General features: G+C 46.6%; 1 protein-coding gene across 1 annotated transcript in view; it reads right to left on the minus strand.

Annotated features, from left to right (window-relative positions):
- Positions 1-17,564: 17,564 nt before the first annotated feature.
- The window catches only part of LOC146187640 (ixochymostatin-like), a 73,263-nt gene continuing 63,032 nt past the window's right edge, over positions 17,565-27,795 (minus strand). The window contains exons 3-4 of the mRNA XM_084603040.1: positions 18,784-18,995; positions 17,565-17,664 (exon numbers count right to left, since the gene is read on the minus strand). Of these exons, the coding sequence (XP_084459166.1) occupies positions 18,784-18,995 (212 nt within the window). The 3' untranslated portion in view covers positions 17,565-17,664. The remainder of the gene's footprint in view (positions 17,665-18,783; positions 18,996-27,795) is intronic.

Here is a 27,795-nt window from a genome sequence, read left to right on the forward strand (position 1 = left end):
ACAAGGAAAATTGCCACAAGCGCTGGGCATAGCCGTTTACTTTAAATGAGCCTCCTGCGCTATTTTGCGGCGTCCATCGGCTTCTTACACTGTCACAGTGAGTTTGTCCTCGGCGTACCAAGGTACAAGATGTCTTAATCTACAAAAGGAGTGTCGTGTGTTCATTTCCTAAGGATTTATCCAATGAAGACAAGCACCTGCCCACTGAAACGCTTTTACGTACGCTAAACTGGTGAGTTCCTGACGTCAGGGGGAATGGAGCCCTGCATATCCCCGTACCACAGCCGAAAGATAATTCGTACCGCTGTTTCGGACGCTCTCGTATGCAAACTCTACCACAGTTGTGAAGAAAACATTCATATTTGGTTTAGAATTTCGCAGAAGTTAAGGAAAGTTTCGACCTTTTGTCTCTTGCAACGACTCCACTTGGCCCTGACGTAGCAATATACTTGTCCATTTTATGTATTAAACGTTCAGAAATGAAATTCGTGCACTTAGTAGTGCACCAATTTAGTAGTACACTTAGTTAGGATATCCTTTCAGCTCGGAAACTATAGTGTCGGTTCGATTAAAAAAGCGAATTCCTCTTATCTTACCTGCATCAAGAACTTCGCACCTACTTTGAAGGTGCATACATACTTAAAACAGATTTATTGACAGCTCACAGCTACGAGGCTTCACCGCAGCGTTGTCTGAGTGGCTTCTGCGTGTGTTTAACATACAGGATGTTTGGCATTCGATCCCCTGCACGCAATGTAGCTAATAGTAAAAAGTTGCTGCACTCATTTCTTTTGACGGCCTGAGATTTTCAAAGCAACAATTCTTGAAAAAGGTATATCTCATCACACCTTCTGTTAAAAAAGAAAAAAAGAAATGCGCAAGGCGGACTGTAGTCACTCATGCATTATCTTTCCATTGATGAAAAATAATGTTGACTAAGGCTGTTATCCTGCTTTCCATCCCAGTTCAATCGACTTCCATGTGATGCTATTGATTCCTGGTGTAATACCAGTTCATCCCCGCTTCGTAATGCACACTCACTGAGGACCTTCTTCGCTCTTAGCGATATATTACAACGTCTACAAGGACGAGCAAAGTTCAACCACCGCCTTGTCCCCCCCCCCCCCCCCAGGCTGCATGATATATGAAAGGTTATTAACCATTATTAACTGTTTCCTTCGTCCCTGGTATTTCCATTAGGAATTCAATGCCATTCGTATTTGCCATGTCATCGTCCCTGCGAGAACACTTGGATGACCGTAACGCACTTAATCATGAGGGTATGTGCGCTACAGCTGATTTTCATCGTTTCAAAACCATTGTCAGTGTACCGAAGCAGACAGTAACTGATGCCTCCCTTCAATATGTCGAGAATCACGGTGCCAAAATCTTTCTTCAAACGGTATTTATTATTGTTGATTTATTCACACCTCTCACTGATTGAACTGTCAGCTAACTCAAAATTGCTCCAAAATATTCATCTAGAATCAACGACCTTGCGCACACTTCTTCGGTGCACTCTTTGAATGCATATAGTGCACACAGTTTGAACAGATAATAGTTGCCGACTTGTTTGGCCTATTCAAGTTATTTCACACAATGGTAATGCAGTCTGGACATGAAGCGCAGAGCGTGCATTTTTTGCCATTAACAATGAAAAAAGGGCGAGAACCATGTGGCCAACTTGTCCTCATCGTGAATATTTGATGCACTAATTAATACACAAATTTCATTACGATCCTCGGAGAGATTAGCGCTATGGCGAAGGTAGTGTCTCTTCTTTTCCTCAGGCTAATATTGAATGTGATCCGTTGGCCGCATAATCGAGACTTCACATTTTAGTTACCAGCACTGAACAAGCAGCTCTTCTACTCTGCGCGCACAATGTGTTCATAGGCCTCGCAGAGATGAGAATATCATTCAAGTAGATACCTCCACACGCTTACGAGTAAGCCGTACCACTGAATGGCACTCTCGGCGTAAATGCTTTCCTCTTCCTCTTTTCGCAAACAAATTATATGCAGCGGCAACCAGGCGCAATTATTCTCCACTTTTCGTGTCGCGGGCCTCTTTGCCATACTCTAGAGACACCCCAAAAGTATATTTGGGCAGGACGCATCCACATAGCTTTGAGCGTGACTGGTGGCGTGAGAAGGAACTACCAACACTTTAGAAATCAACGCTGCGGCGCTTCATGGCACATTAAAGCTGAACTGTAACTCCTGTGCAAGCACCTGATGATGGCTTCAGTTCCGAAACATATAGCTAGGAACACAAGTCATTGCCGCATAGTGCACTGGAAAAATATACCAAGCCAATAAACTACATTCCTTCCGTAGCCCACTACATTCGCCTCCCGCGGAATAATATTTCTCTCAATTTCTGACATTCTCCTCCGCACTATCCTGGTTTAAGCTGATACCTCTGGCTATAGAAGAAAAGAAAATATTCCACTATTCAGTTATATTTTTGAAGGTAACAAGAGTTCTTAAGCAGTAATAATAGCACCCCTATGAACATATTTATGTATTCATGTCCATGACTCCGGGATATCTTTTGTAGTTAACTCGGCTGCCACAACTTGGCATGTAGCTGTGAACATTTAAAATTTCTGCGATAAAATCAGCCGGGACGTAAGAAAGAAACAGGAGGACTTGGTGGCTGCAGAAAAGAAGGGGGTAGGAGGTAGTCGATATATAAAAACTGAACTAAATGTTACGATTTGCAAGATACGAATGGAAGTTCTCTGTAATCTGCTATTTTTGTCTTTGTATATTTGGTACATTTTTTGTGTATATCTTTTGCGCTCATTGCTGTGCTCAGGTGACTGTGCAGCCCTATGTAATAACCCCACGCGACGCGACCAGACAAGCTATAGTGTTTAGCTTTTTCAATGTGTCCCAATGCAGCCTAGTTTAAGGTGCGTTAACACGGACATTCTTCGTCCTTTCTACAAACAATGTGGTCGAAAGTAGTGAGTGGCTGGTTCAGGCATAGCCTACAGCCTTCTCCTTTTCCGTGGTTGCTGCGGTGATATGCTTTGACTGGCCGCGTTCGCACAGGAAAAGGCGTTTGTTTTGTTCTACCAAGACGCGACCTCCCGAAGAGCCTTTTAGGAGACCTTCTCTTCACACCGGACTGCGACCTGAACATGGAGTTCACCTGTACACATGTAGTCCCGCGGACAAAAGTGGTATATTCCACGTGCAGCGAGAAAACTGCCCGCCAGATTTTTCAGGCAGAGAAGCAGTTATTTCTGAGATGTGCATAACACACCCTTCTTGATATACTTTCCATCTAGTCCAAGCAATTTTGTGTGGCACATTTTTTTTTATACTTAAAAGATGCAATCGTTACGATTCGCGTGGAGATACCACTTTTGTCCGCGACTGTACTTTGCTGCTCTGCCCTCCCACTTCGCGCTTTGCTATATTTTTTCCTTTAGCTTTATTTTCTTTTTTGGCAAATTGTCTTGGGGAGGAGTTCTGTAAAATGAAAAAAATGCGCGGGCGGTTGAAGAGAATCGAGGTGCAGCCACCCAGAGACTAAAATATTCTAGGGCACTTCGTAAGATCTAACGTGCTGTCCACTAGCCCCCGCCTATCATGGCGTCTCATGTCGTCTTCAGAAAACCTCAATCTGGGGGATAAGCGCCCAAGAAAAAATTCTCTCTCTCAAGCCTTCTTATTTATAAATCTGAAGAAAGCGCTTTCCGACACAACTTTCATTCTTGGCAGCAGCAGGATTCTACACTTCGCTATTCAAACTTTCTTCTAGAAATGAAAGAGCTCCCATCTTGAAATATTTATGAATTCTAACTTATTTCTGCTCGCGCACACAATTCCTGACCATTTACGCCTTGCAAACTTCTGCAGATAAAGCTATCATCCCATGTTAGGTTTTTATCACATACGGACTGAATTGTTCCTAATTATAGTACTCACTGTTCGCTCAACTCTTAGCCAATGCTCACGGTCCTCTTGTGTCATCAATGTCACAAGAACAACAACGACATTGGTGACACTACCTAACGGGGGAACAGTGACAAGGAACTAGTTCGAGAATCTCCAGCTCAGGCGCTGAAGTATCTTCATTCTGGCTCTGAGACAGCACCCCACAACAGGTGAGAGGTTCCGCAAAACTCGAGCAGTTCTCTTGGGATACCACACCACAGCCGCCGCAGCGGCACACTCCTCGACGCCACCGGGACCTTCACTTTCAATTTTCCTCCAAACATTTTGAGCCCTTATTTCATAGACATCGCTTTCAACTGTTATGCAACAGCGGAATATTGGTAGATAGTAGTTTCAAACATAACGCTATATTATTTATTTAATAGTTATATACTGCTTTTAAAGTTTTTCTGCGCTCGCGCCTAGTCGGTAATACCACCATAGATTGGCAATGGCATCATCATCATCATCATCATCACCATCATCCTGACTATACTCAGTTTAGAACGAAAGCTTCTTCCACAGTTTTTCAATTTACGCGGTCCTGTGCTAGCTGCACCCACCTGACCCCTGCGAACTTCCTAACCTGATCCGTCCACCGAACTTTCTGCCGCCCCCTGCTACGCTTTCCTTCTCTTGGAATTTAGGTTGGTTATTGGTTACCCTAAGCGACCATCGATCATCCTGTCTTCGCAATACATGTCCTGCCCATGGTAATTTCTTTTTCTTGATTTCCACTCCCGAAATGTGGTCTTTCTTTATCATGCGTAGCAGGACACTGCAAGCTCAGCGAGGGGTGAAGTGGGGATATATAGATCATTATGGTATATTTTTACAATAAACGGAACAAATTGCATTATTAAAAAAGTTCCCGCTGAAGATGCTCTTATACAGAATGTTTTTATGGGCGCTACTTCGACAAATTGTCAGTCTATTCATAGCGATGATCCCAGACGTGTTCAACGGCATCATGCGGTTTAATTGAATATTTATTTATTTATTTATTTATTTATTTATTTATTTATTTATTTATTTATTTATTTATTTATTTATTGTACTCTCAGGGCCAAAGGCATTACAGAGGGGAGTGGGTAATTAGAATACAGAACAATGAATATAATACAGTGAAAACAAGTAGTACAAAATAAAATTCCTCTAGAATAAAACAAACAACATTCACAAAGCGTAAATAACATAAAATCAATAAAGAGATAAAGTGGGATCGAATATTTGCCTTTTATTTTAGATTTTATGAATCCGAGTTCCCTAGAAGCGCGTTTCAGTTCTCAGAATTCTCCATTAATTGGCTGTTTTATAATTGATACGAATATTGTTAGGTTTGGTTTTTATGGTTTGACGTCCCAAAGGTACTCAGGCTATAAAAGACGCCGTAGCGGAGGGCTGTGGAATTTTCGATCACCTAGCGTTTTTTACGTGCACTGACAGCACAGCCCACCGGCACCTTGCTTTCCGCATCCGCCGAAACAGGCCGCCATGTCCAGCCGGATTCGATCCGGCGTCTTTCGGTTCAGCAGTCGCGTACCTTAATCACTGAGCCACAGCGGCGGGGCTTAGGGACTGCTTGAATACTTAATATATGTGGTATTCTTGGTCTCAATACACATCACTATAGGCCTAGATTTTAAATTCTTAGTCGCTAAACACCAAAGTGCGCGTGATATTACCTAAGTGCACATTCGTCGTTGGCAATTTAGGCATATAATCATATTCTCGAATAATCTAAAAGAGTGAAACCTAAAATTTCTCCAACCATCGCTTTTTTATTTGACAAAATCCGACGTTTCAGAGCCGGCTCGGCTCCTTCTTCAAAGGTGCATGACGCGGCGCTTCGTGCAGTTATAGACCTTTTTATGACTGAGAAACTTGTTTGACTGGGCTGTTAAGGGGTTCAGTCGTCAACCCTTTCCTGTGCTATAAAAGCAGCCCAGCGCTAATATGGCAGCGCCCTTCCTCCTTTGTAAAATCATGTATAAGTAAAGGAATGATCCAGGGGGAGAAGGGGGGGGAGGAAAAGGGGGAAGGGGGTGAGATGGGTGCAAAGAAATGAGAAGGAAGGAGGGGGGTTAAGACGAGTTTTTTTTTTCTTTATTGCGAGTCGCGGTGCCCCAAGGGCAGGGGTGCTGGCTAGCGCTTTTTTTTTCTTTTCTTCTGTGAAGTGGCCAGTAGGGAGCGAAGCCTTGCAAGTATACAGGAGGATGATTGCCTATTGTCCGGTTGATATTATTTGCGGTCGACTGTATATGTCATGACTCGAGAAGGTGTCTTTTCCGGTAATGTGTCTCGGTGTCCAGGATGACCGTTCCTTCGAAATTTATTCTGTGTTCGGAATCGTCTGAACGTTCTGCTAAGGGGTTGCGTTCTCTTAAAAAATTTTGTACATCGTTCTTATGTTGTGGAATTCTTTCTGTCGACGCTATTGCTGACTTGGCACTCACTCCGCGGAGCAGCCACAATGTATGCAGAAAATGTACGACTTCATCCGCGAAAAAATTGCACGCTAGCTCTCCCTGCTACATCCCGTTAAACCAACCCTTCGCACTTTGCGCCGGCCATCGCGACGGCTATCCGACTAATTATTCAAGTCATTGAACAGAAAGTCGCCCAAGTCTTGCCATCTAGTGTTCTGTTTGCTCCTGTGTAAACACCACTGACGGACCCCAAAGTAACCGCTGGAAAGCGGGGTCCGCTTCCTACTCCGTCCTACCTGATCAGCCCTATATTTTATGGGGGGCCACCCAATTTCGTGCCGCCGCAGTCTCCTTCGATTCCTCGACTGGGAAGGCACGTTACGCACCCATGGCGAACCGCCGACAATGATCCCATCTGCTGCGCTTGCGGGCTTCCGACCACGTCACAGGTCTTTGCCGTCAGCGTCCGCCTGATCCTGGGAATGATGTCCGCAAGTACCACTGTGATCCACAGCCACTCATGATCGCCTCCACCTTGTGCTCAGTACATGATATGACGCTCGCCTTCGCCCGGCGTTCCATTTCACCGATGCTGCGGCGACAGGGTCGTACGCAAGAGAAAACCTGAACACCGCAGTTCCGGAGGAAATAACTGCCCGTTTGACAAACGCGTAGTCTTCTTCCACCAATTTTATTGAAGCATTCGTTAAATACTTTTCAGTTCTCGCGCTTATGGATACCGGCGCTGTCATGTCCGTCATTAGTGACGCCTTTCGCCACAAATTCACAGGGTCACGATGCCGCTTTCACCATTTTCGCTTCATACAGCCAGTTCCCAGGGCATCAACCTCGTGGCAGCATGCACGGTACGAGTTTGTATACAAGCCGTTTGCGTATATCGTCAAGATACTGGTGCTGTTTGAATGCTCTCACAATATCGTCTACAGCTTCCTCGCAATTCTCAGTGTTGTGATTGATTGCGCCTGTGCTGAAGTTGCGCTTTCCTCCGTGCGTAATGTTTCCCTGTACGACCCGCCTGGGCGGCCTGCTTTATTCGTCATAGCTAAAGACACTGACATCGCTCCCTTTTCTTCTGCTCTCGTTCGCCTTAATTCGACCTTTGCCCTCCTGAGTACTGTCCTCTTTACGCCCACAGCCATTTTCATCCACGTGGACCTTTGTCGACCTCTTCGCCGTTCTTATGATTTCTGATGGCAGCTGTGCCGTCTATGCCTCTAACCCGTTTTGCTGTCAAACGGCTGCTCTTTGAGGCGAGTGGCTTGGCTACATTGGACAGTTAGACCCTGATCCCACATACTCTCCGAACATCGTGCTTCTCCCCGCGTTGCTGCTATGACGTCTTATACGACTACGAGTGATCCGCTTCCTGATGATGCCCTGCATCGAGCCATCACTACCGACCTTCCGTAAGCTCAACATCACCCTTCTTTTGACATATCTTTTCTTTGACGTGTCCCAGCCTTCCTTGGGATGTGTCCTGGCTGTCTCACGAAATTGACACTGGTACGCAAGATCCCTTGGACCAGCGACCGTACCGCGTATCGCCTACTGAGCGCCGCGTCATCTGTGAGAATGTCGACGACATGCTTCAACGAAGAATCATACAACCCACTCACAGCCCTTAATTGGGCCTCCCTTGTTGTTCTGATGAAAAAGAAGGTGGCGCCAACGACTTTTGTGTCGACTACCGCCGTATGAATAAGATCACCCTCAAGGATGTTTATCCATTATCACGAATTGACGACGCGCTAGACTGTTTGCAGGAAGCGGAGTTCTTTTTATTGCTAGAGTTACGCTGGGGCTATTGGAAAGCACCGATAGCTTTCGTTGAGCGCCTGAAAACAGCCTTCATCACTCGCTACAGCTTGACTAAACTCAGCGTGAGGCCGTTCGGCATGTGCAATGCATCAGCCACCTTCACGAGTATGATGGATAATATTCTCAGTTGGATCAAATTGTAAACGTGTTTTTGTTATCTTGATAATATCGCCGTTTTCTGGAAAGATTGTCCTTCCTACCTGCTAAGCCTTCAGCGCGTACGCACATGCCTTTCTGAAGCCAGCCTACACTTCAACTCAAAGCAATGTTTTACATTTTTTTAGCTGCTACTAAGCTGATGACACTTGGTCATGTCATCTCCAAGGATGAATCTCTACCTGATACTAGGAAACTTCGTGCCGTCACAGACTTCCCCAAACCGACCACCTTGAACGAACTTCGCAGTTTTATCCGTCTGTGCACATATTTGCCACGTTTCATCCGCAACTTCACCAGTATCATCGCCGCTTTAACGCAGTTTCTCGCTGGCAGCCCTAACCTCTCATCGTGGTCACCAGCCCCTCATGTTGCCTTCAATATATTACGCCGCCTACAGGTATATCCACTATACGCCGCCATTTCGATCACGCCTGCTGGATCGAAATGCACACTGGTACAAACAGCATGGGTTTGGGCACCTTTCTGGTCCAATGGAAATCTTCATGTTCAGAGTATGGCGTCTAGTAGACTAGTCGCACCCTTACCAAAGCGGAAACAAACTATTCTGTGATTGAGAAAGAGTGTTTAGCAATCATCTGGGCAATTTCCAAGTTTTCGTCCATATATCTAGAGTCGCCCAACCTACGTCGTTGAAGACCATTACGCAATCTGTTGGCTGTCCTCTCCCAAAGATCCGCCTGGCCGCCTCACCAGCTGGAGTTTACGTCTTCAGCAGTACAACATCCACGTCATATATTGATCCGGACGGAAGCACAGTGACGCCGATGCCCTTTGCCGTTATCTGCTTAAAAACGATTCGATGGCTGACGTCGTCTGTGTCTACGATATGACGCCGTTTAAGGTACCGATATCCTATTTGAGCAGTTGAAGGATCCTTGGATTTCCTCACTCTTAACACTGCTGTCTACAGCCGCAAGGACGTCTCCATTCTGTGCACTTTGACATCAAGCCCAGCATTTTGCCATTCGTTTGTACCGCTGCAGTTACCACCCTGCGGGGCGAAAGTGGCTGCTTGTGATTCCCTGATTCCTCCGTGCTGCCATCTGTGGCTTTCCACGCAGATTCCCAATGCAACGACGCAGGTGTATTGAAAACGTATGCTCGCCTGTGTCTGCAATATCACTGGCGCGGCATGTGCCACTTCATTGTTCAATACATACGATCGTCTACCGCCTGTCAACATTGGAAGAACCTACCTCTCCATGCAGCCCCTCCATTGCAGCCATTGCCTTACCCCTGCTACCCTTTTTATCGCTTCGGCATTGATCTCTATGGCCCGCTTCGGATCACTTCAGCTAACAGCCTCGGTGTCATCGTCGCAGGTAACCACCTAATGCGTTACGTGGGAACATTGGCCTTGCACTCAAAAAGCACGCGGGATGCTGCTTCGTTCATACTGCATCGCCTGGTCTTTTGTCACAGCGCACCGAAAGAACTGATCAGTGACCGCGGACGTGTGTTTCTTTCCGACACCGACAAAGCCCATCTTAAGCAGTGCATACCGGTGTACTGCAGCTTATCACCCCCAAACAAACTGCATTACGGAGTGATTTAACCGCAGTCTTAGTGCCGTGCTACCCATGTACGTTGACACCGCTCACTCCATTCGGGAGCAGGCGCTGCCTTTCATCATGCACAGCTACAATATGGCTACTAAACCAGGACTGGGTTCTCCCCTTTCTTTTATACGGTCGTCAATCTGCGTCCACTTTATGGATACTATCCTGCCCTACCTCCCTGATGATACAGAGACCCCTATACTGTCTGAAGCGCACACATATGCCGAGGAATGCCGACAACTGGCGGGCTCGTTCACCGCAGAGAACCAGGCTCACCAAAAGCATAGTTGAGACCTTTCGGATAAAATGCCTTCATATCCCTCCAGCGGACTTGTTTGGCTATGGATGCCTTCCTCCGCTACCGGCTTTCTCAAATAACTCCTATCTGGTTATCGTGTACCTTACCGCATTCTGGAACAATTTTCTCGTGTATTCATAGTAGAACCCCTGGACCCATCTCCGGAGCATCATCGCCGCGGCCAAGAAACTGTACACGTCGACCGCCTCAAGCCCTATTATGATCCGCCTACCCTTTCCTTACCATGAGCCGTCAGATTGGCTACTTTTTCGCCGGGAGGTATTGTAATAATTCTGACCAAGAGCAGCCAATGCTTCACACCGAAGAGGTCGACGAAGTGGAGCAGAAACTTGGTTGGTAGAGAAGAAGTGGTTCAAGCGATACACGCTCGCTTGATACTCAGCGACCCCTACTGTCCTGGTGTTCCAATAAACAGCTTATACAATGCATTGGATCATGGGTCGCATTCATATTAGCGGCATTTTTAGGTAGCATTGACCAGATGTTAACATCGTTTATTTTCCCACGAGGTAATCAATGTTGGCGATATTTTCATGACACTGATCCCTTAAAATAGATGAGCGGAGCCCTTTACACTACTGCGCTAATGCTACCATGATTGCAGATGCTTTCTAAAAAGCATGGAAAGATACTAACATTCAACTTGAGATATCGGATAACGACGAACCTCACTTTTATATGTACGGATTAACTGGGGCAGATCATGTGTAATGGGCGTGTGCCCCTCATGTTTAAAATCAACTCGTTCCTTAGTATTCCGCTCATTCAAAGGTTATAAGAAGATGCACGGATAGCTTGTGTAAGAAATCCGGGTTTAAAAAAGCGTGCGTTCATTAAATGCAGACAAGCAAGCATTTAAAACCAATTGGCAAGAATTAGGGCTACGGGCTACCCCTTGTCAGTCGTGACTACTGTTGCAAAAACCCTTCCGAAAGAAGTGAAAGCGCGCACAAGGTGCCCGGCAACGCAGAGCAGCAAAATTCTACATCAGAAAGTTGCTCTCTACCTACAAAAGCTGTCATTTCTTGAGAAGATTGCGAAAACGTTTTGGGGGCCGCTCTTAAGAGTCTTCCGAAGAAAGGTCTTCACCTGTATCATTATAACTTCACAGAAGGCTACAGCAGTTTTTTCTTGCTCCATGATGAGATAGTCAAGCTGTTTCTCTTCTTTCCCTCCCCAGAGTCATATGTAACCCCTGAACAAAATACTACAATAGAAGCTTGAGAGGAAGCTGAATAAAGAAATAGATTACAGCGGTGCTCACATGCACATAACAAGAAGGCTACGCCACACATAACGCCAAAGGTCTTTCAAACTGGGTGTTAAACAGGCATCCTGGTGCACAGAGGGCCTGTTTAGCAGTATGGTATCGATTTACCATAGAACATGATGGACTAATCAGTGCAATGCTTCCATGGCAGGAAAGAACTTGGAAAATCTACATATCCTGTTGTAAGCAAACAATTGAAGCCCTTACGTGGATTTCCGCCGCTAAAATGTCGCGAATTCAACGTTTCCACATAATTCTTGTATCTAAACAATTCTTCCGGCTCCGGAATCGGCACACAAGTGTCGAACTAGTGCGGTCAATCTAGAAATGTACAGTGCCGAAGCTGCCGGTGTGTATTGATGAGCTAGCAAGTGAACCTTGGGTGATATTATTCTCTTAAGAAAGTTCAAAAGGCTTCCAATAAGGAAGTTGTTACGATTGCTCCAATTTACAATAATATGCCTGTATATTTGTCCTGCGCGAGAGCGTGGCCCTATTGTGCGAGGAATGAGTTTAATTGTTGTCGTATTAGTAGCATCCCCGCGTAAATCATAGCGTCGTTAATGTTCACGAAGACCCAGTGCTTATTAATAAGTTTTGCTAATTTTTAGGAAAATAGTCGATATTGTATCTCTTATGCTGCTATGAAGGAGCGGCTAGCTTTCTTAGCCTTCTTCTTAAGAGAATCGCGATAGTTTTGAGGTGTCGACATTTTAACGTTATGGCCTAAACGTTATGTGGGATACACGGCATTGGCGTTGAAGGCGTTCTCTTCGTTGACGGCATTGGCGTTGTCATCAAAAACTCGCGAGCATGAATCTGCGAGTTGTTAGTCGGATGGTGACATTGAAAGGTGCCAATTGGTCAGCTAGTTTAACGGCACAAGAACACATGACAAAGAAAAACGAACCCACCAAGTCCACTGCGTCTGGAGTCAAACAAGCCCCTATGCCACGGAGGTACGTTCGTACGACTTGGTTAAAGCGGGGCTTTATGTCTATTCTCGGTAGTCTCATATAATCTGGTGGCTAAATAATTTTTTCACAAATTTGGTCTTTCATATAATATCATAGAGACAATTCGACGCACCGCGAAGCCGCTGAGATCATTCGCAGAATACGCGCCCGATGCAAGAGGAATTCCAGAAAGGCCGCAGTTAACGACAGCCGCAGAAACGAGCAGCTGGCGCCTCCTCTTCACCCTCCTCCTGGTTCTCCTCGTCCCAGTGTGACCCATTCGCGCACTCCGGATAATGAAGACCAGACGGCGACAGGGTGGGATCCTTGGCCAGAAATTCCAAAATAAACTCCGCTGAGGCACCTCGAAATAAGCTCCCATCATCGAGCAAATCAACCACTCCTGGAGCAAGACTGCCAAACCCTTGTGATCTTAAATATGGTGGCCACTCGATCTTTACTAAAAGCTCTGCTATCCCCAAATGCTCCAAGCTTCTTAGTGGTGCTGGACTCTGTCGGTTTAACACTTCAGGATGTGTAAAGTACAATGGCTGGCCAACTTCTTAAGTTTCTTGAGGAAGTCAGAGGAGCCGCGTTCTTCCAGTGGAATGCAAGAAGCCTGAAGTCGCGAATCTCAAGTTTCAGCAACACGACTTCACCAACACTTCCCAAATTGGTTATCTGTGAGCCTAACTTATCTCAAGGAATCAGACTCTCCGGGTACGAATCTTTTTTCGCTCCAACATGCAGAGAGCGCAGCAAAGTCTTGCTGTACATCCGCATTGACATGACGTACGTTTGCAGCTCAGTTCCACCTCACAATGAAAATAAGTACGCATGTTTCAAAGTGATGACAAGAACGCTACGATTAACACTGCTTGCAGCATATGTGTCTTCCTCCTCTCACTTGGACTGTGAGCGACTGAAGGTCATTTGAGGCAACCCGCGCTCTTTGGATTATTACTGGTGATTTTAACGCCCACCACTATGGGGAAGCACTAGAATCAATGCCAAAAGAAGTAATCTGGCGTTATTTGCTTCCGATAATGACCTCTGTATACTGAATGAGTCCAGTCCGACTTACCTACGCGGTTGTTCCTAGACCAGTTGACTGGACCTCGCATCAGTTTCTCGGTCTTTGCACCGATCTGCTCACTGGCTTAGAAATGTGGAGACACATGGCAGGGACCACGTTCCTACGCATACGTCAAATTAAATGGACTTGGTGCGTCGTTGACTGGATGATATTTCAAAAAAATAAATAGGAGGCGTGCAAACCACCTTTATGACTGTTGCTACTAATGACATCTCGTAATCTAAAATACACAGTGATATTTCATATCAAACTTGAACACTAACGCGCTCTTCGGCGGCGAGCAAAAAGACGATACATAAGAAACAAGTACTTAACTGATCTGAGAGCGGCTAGACGTAGGCGGACAAAAATGAAGCGAAGAATGGATAGACTGGCAGACCATCGCTGGAATTCGTTCTGCCAACACTTGGACCCTGAAAGCCATCCCTCATCTGGAGGACTGAGGCGCATTTTAGTATGCCTCCAAAGTAAAGACAGTAATTCTGTGCTTTGGCTGCATGTCAAGATTGTAAGCTGATTGAGGTAGCAGATGACTTCTGTAAAAACAATTGTGGTTGCAACGACATCCTCGGGTTCCCAGCATGTTCCTCCTGCGTCACGAGAACTAGCTATAGATATCATATTTTCTCGCGAGAAACTCGATTCTGCTGTTGAGAAAGGAGAAACTTTATTGGCGAGTAAATTCGGGATTTGCGAGGACCCAGGGCCACCGCACGGCCCTCACATTACGCGAATTTGTCCAGGCCACGTAGAGCCAAGGCACTGGCACCCTGGTTCACACGAAGAAGTTGGATTTCAGGTCTTGCGATGCAAGGATGGTATGTCATTCCTCCCACGATCGGATGGAGGGCTGTCCCTGCGGGGAGGATCGGCAGGGCAGCCAATGAAAATGTGGTCTATGACCGCGTGCGCCTCTCCACCGAGAGTGCACTCAGGGGAAACGGGCCGGTAGGAAGATAGAAGCTGAGAGGGGGGAAGAGTTCGGTCTGGAGACGCCTCCAGAGGATTTGTTGGGAGTGTGACAGCTTGGAATGAGGTGGAGGGTAAAGTCGACGGGCAAGGCGTCCTTGCTGTGTGAGCTCGGAAAACGTGTGTGCTGGACATTGTGGGCATTGGAGGTCGGGTATTTGTTGGGATAGAGAGCTATCTGGCCAGATCATTTTTATTGAGTGCAAAGATGGCTCGCCTTCAGCGCATTATACACACCATATTGTGCCCCAGGGCGGTGTGCTCAGCCCTACTTCGTTTATACTGACATTCATCACCCTGCCAAAAAACCTCCCTTCCACCATCCAGATATCAATGTACGCGCCGATGACATCTGCATTTGGGCCTCTTCTATGACGTGCCACCAGGTACGGGCAAGACTTCAACGGGCAGCAAAATAACTTCGTCTTATTTTTAGAAGCAAGGTCTCAGCGTTTCACCGGAAAGTGCGTGCTGGCGGCATTTACACGCTAATCAATGACCTCATATCCGGTAGGCGTCGATGGTGATGTCATTTTTACTTCATATCTAATCGTTTCTTAGGGATTCCGATAGACTGTTATTTATTATGAAGCTCGCATTGCATACTTTTGAAAAGAAAGCGAACACTCATCACTCACTTACGGCGGGTACTTGACGGAAGATTATGGAGCTCGTCGGTTCAGTCAATGCTACAGTTGGACAGAGCACTATTTTTAGGATTCCTGCGGTACAGCACACTCGCACTTTCAAACACATGCAAGGCTAATTTGCGTGCCCTTCAGGCAGTCTGGGGTCAGGCCTTTCGCACATGCCTGGGACTCCCTCGGAGCGCATCAATATTGCGAAATATTGCACTCGCCAAAACCCTCCAGCTTTCTACATGTATTGACCTAGACTCATTGCGTATGTATAGGCGACATATATCAATGGTTCCACGGTATTATCTTGCGTAGATGCCTCTGCAGATATCACATTCTGGATGTGCAAAGATCATAGCAACGCACCAGTCATCCATCCCAAAACAATTCCCTCCTGCAGTGCGACGGCGTTTGCGGCTCCCCCATGTGTGCACTTTGCTATATTATCCACGCCATTCGTTCAGCACCGACACTGCTCATGCTATGCAATGACTATTTTGACCGTACTTACATCTATATGAATGGATCGGTAATCCCTGCTAAGTCTTCCTGCGCCATCGTCGTTCATGTGAGACAGGCAAAAAATTACCATTTAATTTCTCATAAGGCTATCTTTAATGTAGCAGAACTGGCCGCACCTCGTGCTGCTGTAAAGTATATCTCTGAACAAGCACCTCGAAAATGGGCTGTGATCTGTGATTCTATAGCTGCCCTAAACAGTCTTCAATCTGGCTTGAGCCATGGAGACCATGAGCAACTTGTAGCCGAGGATATGACACCTGCACCACCACGTATTAGAAGAGGGTCGCGAAATTGTCTTCCAGTGGCTATTAGACCAAAGTGATATTGTTGGCAACGAATTAGCTGATGATGCTGCTCGATTGGGGCACGATACAACCAATATTACCCAGATACCATTGGCAAGAGCTCACGCAGCAAGGCACCTTCGTCTACTCTACCAAAATGTGACTAGACAATCATGGTCTACGCCTGGAAGCTGGACATCCCGCTCGCACAACTTTGACCAATTACTTCAACTGTAGATAGTATTCAGCCACCCCTTCTGTGATGCTGAAATTTTATGCCGCCTGTGGCTAGGAGTGGCGTTTGCAAACACCTATTCCCATCTCATCGCAATGGCAGAGTCTCCAACGAGTGAATAGTGTGGGTGTAATAAGACGATTGCGTACACACTTTGTGAATTCCCTCAGTTTGAGCGACAGCATGCCTTGCTGGCTGCTGGACACCGCAGCTTGGACTCTCGCCCTCTTACAGAAGCTAATATTCTGGGCTCTTCGACGGCACCATCATCAGAAAGGAAAGTAGTGAAGGCTCTCTTTGTTTTTATGAGACCCTTAGTTGAGTTCTAAATTTTAAGCCCTCTATCCCCTTTTACTACAGATCTCAGGACAAGCTACAAACTGCTTTCCTTGCCTCTGTTCCTTTCCTTTACTCCTTTTGTTCTTTTCCCCATTTGTAGGGTAGCCTACTGGCTATCGGCTAGTTAATCTCCCAGCCTTTCTATTCTTCTATTTGTCTCTCTCTCTCTCTGTCTTGGTAGCTTGTGACTGGAGCCTAATTTTATGCGCGAGATTATAAAAGCACAGAATAAATTATTAGTGGCTAAGCTAGTCGCAAAGGGCATGAAGTCGAGCGACGATACACAAGGGCATCCGTAGACAGAAGCGGATAAATTTGTCGCGTCACACACTGAAGGCGGAACTTCAATAATCTGCAAGGTTTTACTTACTGAAGAAATAAGCAATTATATTAGATTTGAACCAAGTGTAAGAGCGCCTGTTCTGACCTGGACACTTCGACCTCCTTTTTATCATTATAAACATTTGTTGCGATCATCATGGCTTGACCAATTCAATCGAAGCCAAATAGCTCGGCAGTACTATAGCGCTAACAATTTCAGACAAAGCTCTCGCGATACGCATGACCGGTTTGCCGTGGAGGTGCTTTAATGCGGATATGCTATGTCGCGAATGTTCTCAATATTTATATGTGCCCATGCGTTGTCTGCAGGAAAAGATAACGAGATGTGTTTAGCCAGAAATATATTCTGCCATTGTATGAAACATCGCATGTCCCATAACATCTTCACATATACTATGCGATTGGCAGACGTAACTGCGCCGAAAACGGTTTTGCCCACTATCTCGATCCCATGACCTTTTTTGTCGATCATATTGCCAGTGTATTTTCGCCTGCATTTAGCTGTCTGAGTCTCTGTAACACATTACCCTAAACATATTCCACATTTTTTGTGTTGCTACAGATAGTTCAGAATATTTTTGCCTCATGAATCCACATGCTGACATGATTATTGAACAGACGCGACTCCCTACTACGGTAGAAGAGAATGCGTTTATTTGGAACAAAGCTTTGGATGCCTTCTTCGCTTTCGACTGATGGTGTCATTGTCTTCAGTAGGTCCACAGCTCTAGGGCCTGCAAAAATCGTACGTAACCAAAATATCAAAGACGCATGCATATATGTGACAAACCATAATGTAAATTTGATCAAACAAATTTACAGCGCGTGAAACAGCTGACCGCTGATGCCAGCTCTAATTACCTTATCATATATTATATAGAATGTATAGCCTGCTCTATGAGTGCCTACCAGAAAACATTAAAAAACACCGAAAAATTTCAGTCGTAGACAAATTAGGACACTCTTTTAAGAGGGTGCTTCTTTGTTTACACTTAATTAGATATGTTATATTTCTTAATGCAGTACAGTAGACAAGAGGATAGAATAAAACTTTTTTATAGCTCATGGCACCTGCTTGAAGTACTTTTGTACTCGTGCTAGCCATTCGTCTACGCCTATGTAAATCCACTTCGATGCTAGTACTGATGATTTGAACCATACACAATCGAAAAGGTGTAGATTTGTTCGCAGGCAGCCTAACACAAGCGCTTTAGATGTGACGTATACTTCCCATTTAAATGTGAGGCAAGGGCTAGAATGTCTAAAACACGAGTTAGGTGAGCGTAATTAGTGTAAATGCTTGATTACAAAATTTTGATTCTAAACATCACAATTATGGGCTAACTAGTATTTCTAACTGAAAATGGCCACTAATCTCTCTGCTGAACTTATCTACAGCCTAGCCTGATGGCTTTCTGATCATGACAGCTATTGCTCCATTCAGTTATGATCTAGGCAAAAAATACCGTAGCATGCAATATAGTATTGAAGCTATACCTATCATTATTTGCAATTAATGCCATCCGTAAACAACCAGGCGGCGCACGAGGAACTGACTTTTTCCGCAGATTGTACCTTCTGAGTTTCTTTAGCGTACGCGACGAATGACGGTGAGTGAAACCTGACGCTTTATTTAATCGTTATGGTGAAATGAGAAGCGAATTTTATCACTGAAAATAGCTTCAAGATCTATTTGTGAAAAGAAAAATTGTTTCTTTGTGCTCAGGTTTCAACCTTTGTGAGGGGTCACTGCAGCTCACGAAATGGCGCAGAGAAAAACTTTTATCGCGATGCAAGGGTTCTAAATTTTTTGCCAGATTTGCTTCTTCTGTAAAATGTGTTGAGAGCGTTACCTATGCCTTGGAACACTTGTCACGTGTCACGCAGACCTTTTGGTCGTCACGGTAAAACCCTTCCTTGCAGAAGCAACCGTAGCCGCAGTCTTCCGTACAGGCCTGCTTCACCTCGGAATCCTCACAGGTCGCCTCTGCGCAGGAGCTGCTCACGCACTGCTTCCATATCTCGCCCTCAGCACAGGGCTTGGGAATCTGAGGCCATGTGTCCCCTTTCGCATATGTGAGGGAATGAGGACACGTTTTAAAGAGATAGCCGAACACCACCATTGGGTCAGGCTGCGAAGATCTTTATGGATACGCTTTATCATCATCATTGTCTGACTATGCCCACTGCAGGGCGAAGGCCTCTCCCATATTTCTCCACTTAACCCGGTTCTGTGCTAGCTGCATCCACTTCACCCCTGTGAACTTCTTAACCTCATCCGCCCACCTAACTTTCTGCAGCCCCCTGCTACGCTTTCCTTCCCTTGGAATCCATTTTGTTACCCTAAGCGACCATCGGTTATCCTCTCTTCGCACTACATGTCCTGCCCATGCCCATTTCGTCTTATTAATTTCTACTAGAATATCTAGGATGTATAGGAATGTATAGGAATAGACAAATGTGCACCATATCCTGGATTTTTTTTATCACGCTGAAGAAATCAGTAGCAGAGAGGTCGCATTTAAAAATAACAAATTTGCTCAAAAAACGCTTATTAGTTATAACAGGGCAGAACTAAAGACCATCTTCCGAAAAGAGGTTAGAATGAACAGGGGCATAGTTAAATGCCCGTGGTTTGTATGAAACAATTTATCTTCAAGCAATTAGAGTATATCTTAGGCATATGGGACTGCTGTGCTAGTGGGATAGCTAATATTGATAAAACCTGGCTTTGGATCATGCGCACCACTTGAATTTACCTGGTGTGCACTGAGCGCTCAGCAATGTGTGATACAATAGCCTTGTCGCTGACATTGCCTCGAGTGTCTTGGTGGTCGTGAAAGATCTTCAAGTTGTCCAAGGTAGCATCGACCCTGAAGGGATGTTATTTTACTGTGTATTTACTGTCTCGTGATGACTATTATTGTTACCAAAGTTGCCTTTCAGCTGCAGTTGTACTATATTTGCAGCTTTTATACCTGCCTAGGTGTACAAGAGAGGACCACCTCCACTTCTTCGTACTTTGCAGTTCCAAATGTGCAAAAGCGCACTGCACGAATCAGCCCCCTGTCTGCTGATAGCAGTAGCCATGCGCATTTTGTAGCCTTGTTTTCTGAATATGAAGGGAAATGGTGATTCGACTTGCGGTCGGACAGCCAACCAAATTATTTTGTGTCTGCAGTCTGCAGTCAAACACAGTTGAAGGATGCAGCTGCAGGTTATCCTCAGAGAACACCACGACCACTCACACCGGCTGTCCAGGGATGATAATGAAAGCATTAGCTTTTGTGATCTTCCGTTTCTTCCGTTTATCCATCTCTTTTCTTATTAATGAACACTGCGACACATGGCGTTTCAGAATATGTTATGAACATTGTGACCTATAGGTTTTTTTACGGAAGAGGCCAAAGAGGAAGAATGCGGTAGGAAATGGCAAAGGACAAGTATAAATTTAAAGGTGGCACGGTGCCATTTTACGCCTAGCGAGAGCAGGAGGAGCTATACTCGGCTTTCTGTGCCGATGTAGGCAAGGTTATACAGTAGCGGAGCTTTCCTTACAGTGCTACTGCGCCAAGTAGTTCACAAATATCAGGCCTAGCTCAGTTACGATTTCGGATGCCATTCGGCCTTGATAGTTAGTTAAATGCTATCTAGCTGCGAACCCATAAGAAATATGTTCCTTTGCACCACTGAAGGCCTATGTGAAGATAGATTTGACGGCATTTAAGGGTCTAGTCTATGGAAATTGTCACATCGAGCGTAATGCGAAAGCAGCAGCAGCAGATGCCGTCCAACGCCAAGTAAGTGCCGCATTGTCATCCTTACGACGTGTTATAACCTTGCTGTAAAAGCCAGTGTCGCAGTATAATCTGAACAGTAATAATACTATAATAGTGTAATATATTGCCACGTGCCTACCGCCGCGCGACTGCCGTGCTTGGTGCCGACGACGACGAAGTGGTTGTTGGCTCCAGAGGCGCGCTGGTGCTGGACTCTGTGATCGGAGCTAGAAGCCGACCTTATTCTCGGGTCCTCGTCTACGTGTACCTTCACGGCTACCCGGGCTTGAGTCGTGACAATATTAACCTGCATGGTGGCGCAGTGGTTAGGGCGCTAGACTACTGGTCCAAGAATGTGGGATCAAAACCCGGCCTCGACGGCCACTTTCCGTTGGAGGCGAAAAGCTATTTGTCCGTGTGCTGTGGGATTCAATGCATGTTATAAATATCCCAGATGGTCGAAACTTCCGCAGTCCTCCATTATTGCGTTTCTTATAGCCTGAGTCGCCCTGGGACGTTAAATACCAGAAACCAAATGCAATAGTGTAATATTCCTCAGCATGACCCATGGAATTTCTCGAGGGATTGTATTCTGTACGCTTCGGAAGGAGCTGGTGCGTTTAGGCTCTGTAGCTTTTGCGGTATAGCCACAGAAAATTGTCCCCAAGTGTAATGCCCGCGTTGAAGTCTGGGCTATCAGAGCCACCATCAATAGAGTTCGATGAGGTTAGCGAAGCAGTGCATGAAACAAAAACAATCAGTGCACGAGTTAAGTGGGATAGACTCGAATACAAGGTGAATAAAAAAAATAAAAAAAATAGAAGGGTTCAAAGCGTCTGAACCGAATACGGAGCAAAAGCATTAGCTGCGGGTGACCGAGCGTTCTATTTTTTAATAATGTTGTTTATTGCCTCAGGGCATAATGGAATATGAAAAAAATTAAAGGGGGTATTATATGAAAGAAAAAAGGTGAGCTCTTCTAATAAAGTTCAAGAGAGAGCGATGATAAGGCCCTTGAGTCCATGCAATGTATGAAGATGAGTTGTTCGGCAAAAGGCCCACTGCCGTCAGGTGCCGAATTCTCGTCGGCTTCAGTGCCGGGCAAGCCCACAACAAGTGGTGAATATCTGCCTCGTGATCTGGTGACTTGCAAACAGAACATCCTGGATGTTGATATAAATATCGATATTGCGGCCATGTTCATGTCACCGCAGGTGTGAGGGCAACCCCGACTCGGATCCTCCGTAGCGCAACCTCCTTAGCGCGGGTAAGACCGCCGGGGAGGGTTACCGCACACGGTGGGACAAGAGCACGTGAGCGGGGCCGGAGGTGCTCCTTTCTTGTGAGAAGCAGAGTGGCATCATCTATAGTGAGGAAGCGTGTCATTGATAAAGGTAGAGTCGCCTGGCGGGTTGGAGAATCTGCAGAGGTTTGCGAACTGAGTAGGTCACGTGGGACCCACTCATTTCGAATGGTTTGCGAGATGCGAGCTGCCAGACGATGTATATACTGGCAGATTTCTGGACTGCGACTGACGCGTCGGAGCAGACGTATTGCTTGTAGGGCGTCGGTGCGGATGAAAATTTTGGCTGTAGGTAGCAAGGTCGTGACGGTGAGAGCGAAGAGCCTCTTGGACAGCAACCAGCTCAGCACAGAAAGAAGAAGGGAGTTCTGCAAATTGATATCTGGATGTGCTATTAGCGCCGGCTTACAAGGACAATGAATTGCAGTTGTCGTTTCATATCCGTAAACGTTGGCATCTACATATGCAATTATTGAGCCTTGGGGCAGCTTGGTGTCTTGCTTTGCGATCCTTTCACAAAGTGAGCATAGTTTTGCTCGTGGAAAGTTCTAGGCAGACAGATTTAACATAGTTGGCAGTAATATCCAAGGCTGACTGCAAGGCTGCCGCTTGAGTAAACATATATTGGTATGTACTCCACACCGTAATATCATCAGCATAGATCAGAAAGGTTGACCTCAGGGAGATTATGTAAGCACCAAGCAAGGGGAATGAAAGCAATATTAAACCACGTTGGTGGCAGTACCAAGCCCTGGGGTACACCGCGAACAGAGATAAATGATCCGATGGAATCGCCATGAAGCCGTATTGCAAATCTCCAGTTTTGAAGGAAGGATTTTACGAAACTGCATACCCTAAGAGGGAAATGCAGCGTGTCAATACAATTCAAAATGGCGTCGTGGCTGATGTTATCATACGCCTTTTCGACATCCATCGCGAGAATGGTGCGCACATTGAGGCTGCGGGTTGACGACAGAACTTGCGAGGCCAAAACAGCCAGCCCATCTTCAGTGCCTATGGATAGACAGAAGCCAGTTTGTGCGGGGCGGTAGAAACCGTGCTGCTCAGGCCACCAGGACTGTCGTGTGGCTAACATTATTTGTCAGCTTGCATAGTATCGATGTTAGAGAAATCGGCCGAAAGTTGCAGAGATCCGTCGGTGGCTTCCCTAGTTTTGAAATTGGGATCACAAAGGCTGATTTCCAGGTATCGGGTAAAGAGCCGTCTAGCCATATCTTGTTAATGGTGTTCAGAAGTTGAGGTAGTACAGCGTTACTCAAGTTTTTGTACACTTGATATTGAATGGCATCCGGACCTGGTGATGTCTTCAATTTGGCCTCATCTATTGCCGCAAGCAACTCAGGCATGGAGAAAGGACTGGCAATACCATCGGTTTCGTCTGCTGTTGGCAGTCTGCCTATGTGTGCTGGAATCCCTACAACGTTAGAAATGGTAGTTGAGGGAGGCAGCACGTCATATCTTGGAAAAACTTCCGTGTCGCTTCTCCGGTAAAATCATCCGGAGACAATTAGCTGCGAAGAATGCGGTAGTCGCTACGTCGGTACGACGGCGACCATGTTTCATTGCCTGGAAAGTTCGCCAGAGAGATGCGTTTGATGAATTGGTATTAAACTGCTCACACCAAGTACACCACTGCCGTCGTGCTAGATCCCGTTCATACTTGTGAGCCTTAGCTGTAGTATGGTTCACCCTTGTACGTGCCTGAGGTGATGTAGGGTCTCGTGAAGCTGTCAGCTCAGCTTGTCGGCGAGCAGCCCACAAGTTCAGCAGACCGATTTCAGGAACCGGTCGATCGACATCTGTCCATGCACTAGTTGTAGCCTTGTCTAACGCGCATTTTAAGCGGTCAACAAGCAGTGGTGACGACTCCACAGGCAGATCTTGCAGAATAGTGCGGAAACTATCCCAGTTGACCACCGTGCATTTACGGCGTAACCGGCGGGCGCGTGATGGATGAACACCAATGATGATTGGGTGATGGTCACTCCCCCAGCAATCAGGGTCAATGCGCCACGAAGGATTGCCAATGCCAGACCACCACGTCAGATCAGGAGCCCATGTGGCAGTGCTGCTGTTGCAAACAGTCCGCGTGGCTGTGCCGGGATTGTTCCGAAGAGTAAATAACGCATCAGCGAAGGCGTCCCGCAGACGCCTACCACGAGGGCTTGAGGTAGGATGCCCCCAATCTTGGTGTGGAGCATTGAAATCACCTCCCACTAGAATCGGGCAACTGGGGTACTTCCTACGCACAGTCAACAACCAGGCCAGATTAATACGTGAGGGAGAGCCACCTGCTGGCCTGACGTAAAAAGACACTACCACAAAAGTTCCCTTTGGCAATTTAATAGCAACTGCAACAATCTCCTGGTATGAGTTGCAGAAGTTTTCCAGAGAGAGGCACACGTGAGGGAAACGTGTCTCAACATATACCGCCGCCTTTCCTGGAGGGGAAGCAGTGTGCACACGACGGTCAATCATCGATGGGGACGCGTAACCACAAAAGCCTGGAATTGTTGGCAAAGTGTTGGTCTCCTGAAGCAACAGGGCCCACACCTTAAGCTTGTGCGAACGAAGAGCAGTTTTGAGCTCACCCACTTTAGTGAAGATGCCTCTGCAGTTCTATTGGAGCACACCAGAAAAGCTTTTAGAAGCTATCCTTCGTTAGCAGTCCAAGCAGTGCAACAGAACAGATGTCAGTTTGGACAGCTGTGTCACCGTGAAATGGAGCAAGGATGCGGTAGAATTATCTGAGATTGCAGAAGACACTCTGGGATTAGCACTGAGTGAAGCAGCTGGGCGGGACATAGTCGGTGGTGATTCAGCATTTCCATTTGCGGTGCTAGATCCCTCAACAAGCCTTCGGCATGCAAGAACTTCACGATGCTGTCAAAGCTTAGCAACCTCTACCAAAAGGCGTGCAATCTGCTTATCCACTTCTGTCAGCCTTGCTTTAACAAATCCGCATGAACGTGCCTTATTGGCCTATAGGGGCAACGTGAATTCCAGAGTCCGGTAGGCTGATTCCGGCATAACCGCCCCATGCGAAATGAGAGACCCAAGTTGGCAGCTCCTGCCAAGGTACCACGGACACGGACACGTACACGGACACGGCACTTAACGACAAGCGGTTAGACCTGGCGTAGTACTGCTTTCGCAATAAAAAACAAGTCATACTGCAGCTGTAGACACTGTAGACATGTAGCATCACGTACATAGTGCGTAAACGTCGCTTTTTTCATGTTGCGATGTGAGTGCTGGACGTCTGTGTGCACTTTTATTGCTAAAACAATACTACTCCCAGTTTCAGCCCTTCGCGTAGCCATGGTCGGTAGGCATGTTTCACCTTTAATGACCCTAGATGGCTGTGACGTCACACTAGCTGCGAGAGAGGGTCTACCAAGTCGAGTCGTCGGGTGGCGGCGGTCGGTAGGAACGGCGCGCCGAGGATGAGATGATGATGTCACTGTCACGTCATACCAGCTGCGAGAGATGGGCTACCAAGTCGAGTCGTCAGGGACGGCGGTCGGTAGGCACGGCGCGCTGCAGCTGTAGCAGAGCTGCTACCGAGTGGAGGCGCTGCTTCCACCTTTTCTCTCGCAGTTGAGAGGAGAAGGAGGGAAACGATGGGTACATAAATGCCCGCGCTTGCTCAGCTGAGGCACTCGCTATGCATCCTGATAAACAGAAAGAAAAGTCACGCCGTCTCGATGAAGCCAGGAAACGACAGCGGGCTACAGAGACAGATGAAGAACGGGAACAGCGTCTCGCTCGACGGCGTGCTCAAGATGGAGCAAGACGAGCGCGTCGCGTTTCTCTTGAATCGTCCTCAACCGGTGACGACTCCGAATGGAATGTAATGGACGCTTTGAACAGTGAAGACTCTTTGTCGACGGTGTGTACTCAGCAGTCAAGAACGTAGGAATGCAACTAGGCGGCAACGACGCGCTCAGGAACACAGAAGAAGAACGGCAACGGAACTGTAGCGTGGCCATGCTATTATTGCTTTCGCAACCTGCCGGGCTTAACTAAAGCTAAGCCCGAGCTAATTTTATTGCGAAAGCAATACTACGCCAGGTCTAACCTTTCATCGCTGTATGCCATGTCCGTGTCCGTGGTTCCTGCAGGAGCGGTCATCTTAGGTCTCTCGTTTCACATGGGGCAGTTATGTCAGAATCAGCGTACTAGGACCCTGGCATTGATGTTACCCCTATAGGCCACTAAGGCACGTTCATACGACTTGGTTAAACCGGGGCTTTATATGTAGGCTGGTGAAAAAGAACAAGAACGCTCGGTCATCCGCAGCTAATCCTTTGGCTCCATATTTGATTCAGCAGTGTTGAACCCTTTTAATTGTTTTCTATAATTATTATCTATTATTTTGAAAGCTTCTATGATGGAACAATAGTAAGGAGGTACCGTGCAAATGGAATGCTCAATAAATTAATAAATGAACGCAGTTCTTAAGGAATCATTTCATGCCAACTGATCCAGACTGTGCGCTCGACCATCTTCAATTCCTTTAGCATACATTATGTCTGAACAAATTGCCATGTGTCACCCGTTAATAATTAGGGGGTATTATTAACAATGCGCCCTTAACGGTGCGCACACTCCCAGACACCCTTAGAGTGAGTGGGGGTAGCTGTTCCGGTCGCAGAGGAGCTGCCCTCAACCTGCGTGGCAAGCTCAGCCCGAATTCAACTATCTTGTAGTGACAGAAGGGGGGGGGGGGGGGGCATTTGGTGTTCAGCTGTCGCCGGTTCAAACCAGAGTAAGGATCGGAGTCAGAAGTAACAAACAAAACACAATTTATGCACAGCAAGAGCCGATACAAAGGAATACACAAGAACACTTGAAATGCACAGACGAGAGGTTCACACAAACGCTAAGCATGCAACTACAGAATGATTCAATAACACAGAGGCTTTACAACAGATCAAACACGAGAGAGTTACATAAACAAACACCAAATTGTTCACCGGGCACTGTTGCAGTCCGACGCCTCAAGAGTCACGATGTGGCCGCCATACAAGACGAGCGCCGCTCCCTTGCAGGTCCGTGGGCTTGCCAGCAGCGGGTGATCCCCGGGAGTCCAGCCGAAGCACAGGCTAGCCCGTCGCAAACACTGACCGACTGACTGGCTCACAAGCGGCGCGGTATCTTTAAATAGGGCGCGCCGCGTCTGTTTGTTAGCACGCGTCAAAGCTAGCGCGCGCACACACTTAGCTTCGCTGGTTATAGCGCTCTCTCCTCCTCCCGTCGAGCCGCGCGTCGTCATTGGCTAGGTCCCATAGAATATTCTCGAATTTTCTGGCATATGCCAGACTGATGAGTCAGCTTCATCGCCGGGTGGCGAGAACGAGGGCGACGGCGACGCGTACAAAGCTACGCGCTCTCCCGCGCGGGGAAGGAGGCTTTTCTCTCCATGCTTTCCACGCGACGCCGCGCGGGCATCGCGCCGTACCGGCCTGATGAAAATGTGCGCCGATTTCGTGACACCATGAACAATCTTATTCCAGTTTATTTTGCATGAAAATGTTTTTTCTGGCCGGGGCCGCCTTCCTAAGTTGCAAGCAAAGGAAATCTTTGTCATGGAGAAAAAAATGGTAAAAAATGAGCATTTAGAAGCATGCCTATGAAAAGGTATTCTTTCAATTATAACCGCTTGAGCTTTTTAGGGAAAACATTAGAAGGGTTTAATGCTGCAGAACCGAATATTGATCGAAAGCATTAGCTGCGGGTGACCGAGCAGCCTTGTTCTT

The sequence above is a fragment of the Amblyomma maculatum genome, chromosome 5 (assembly GCF_055883805.1).
Source record: "Amblyomma maculatum isolate TAMU_Amacu chromosome 5, ASM5588380v1, whole genome shotgun sequence".
NCBI classification, from domain to species: domain Eukaryota; kingdom Metazoa; phylum Arthropoda; class Arachnida; order Ixodida; family Ixodidae; genus Amblyomma; species Amblyomma maculatum.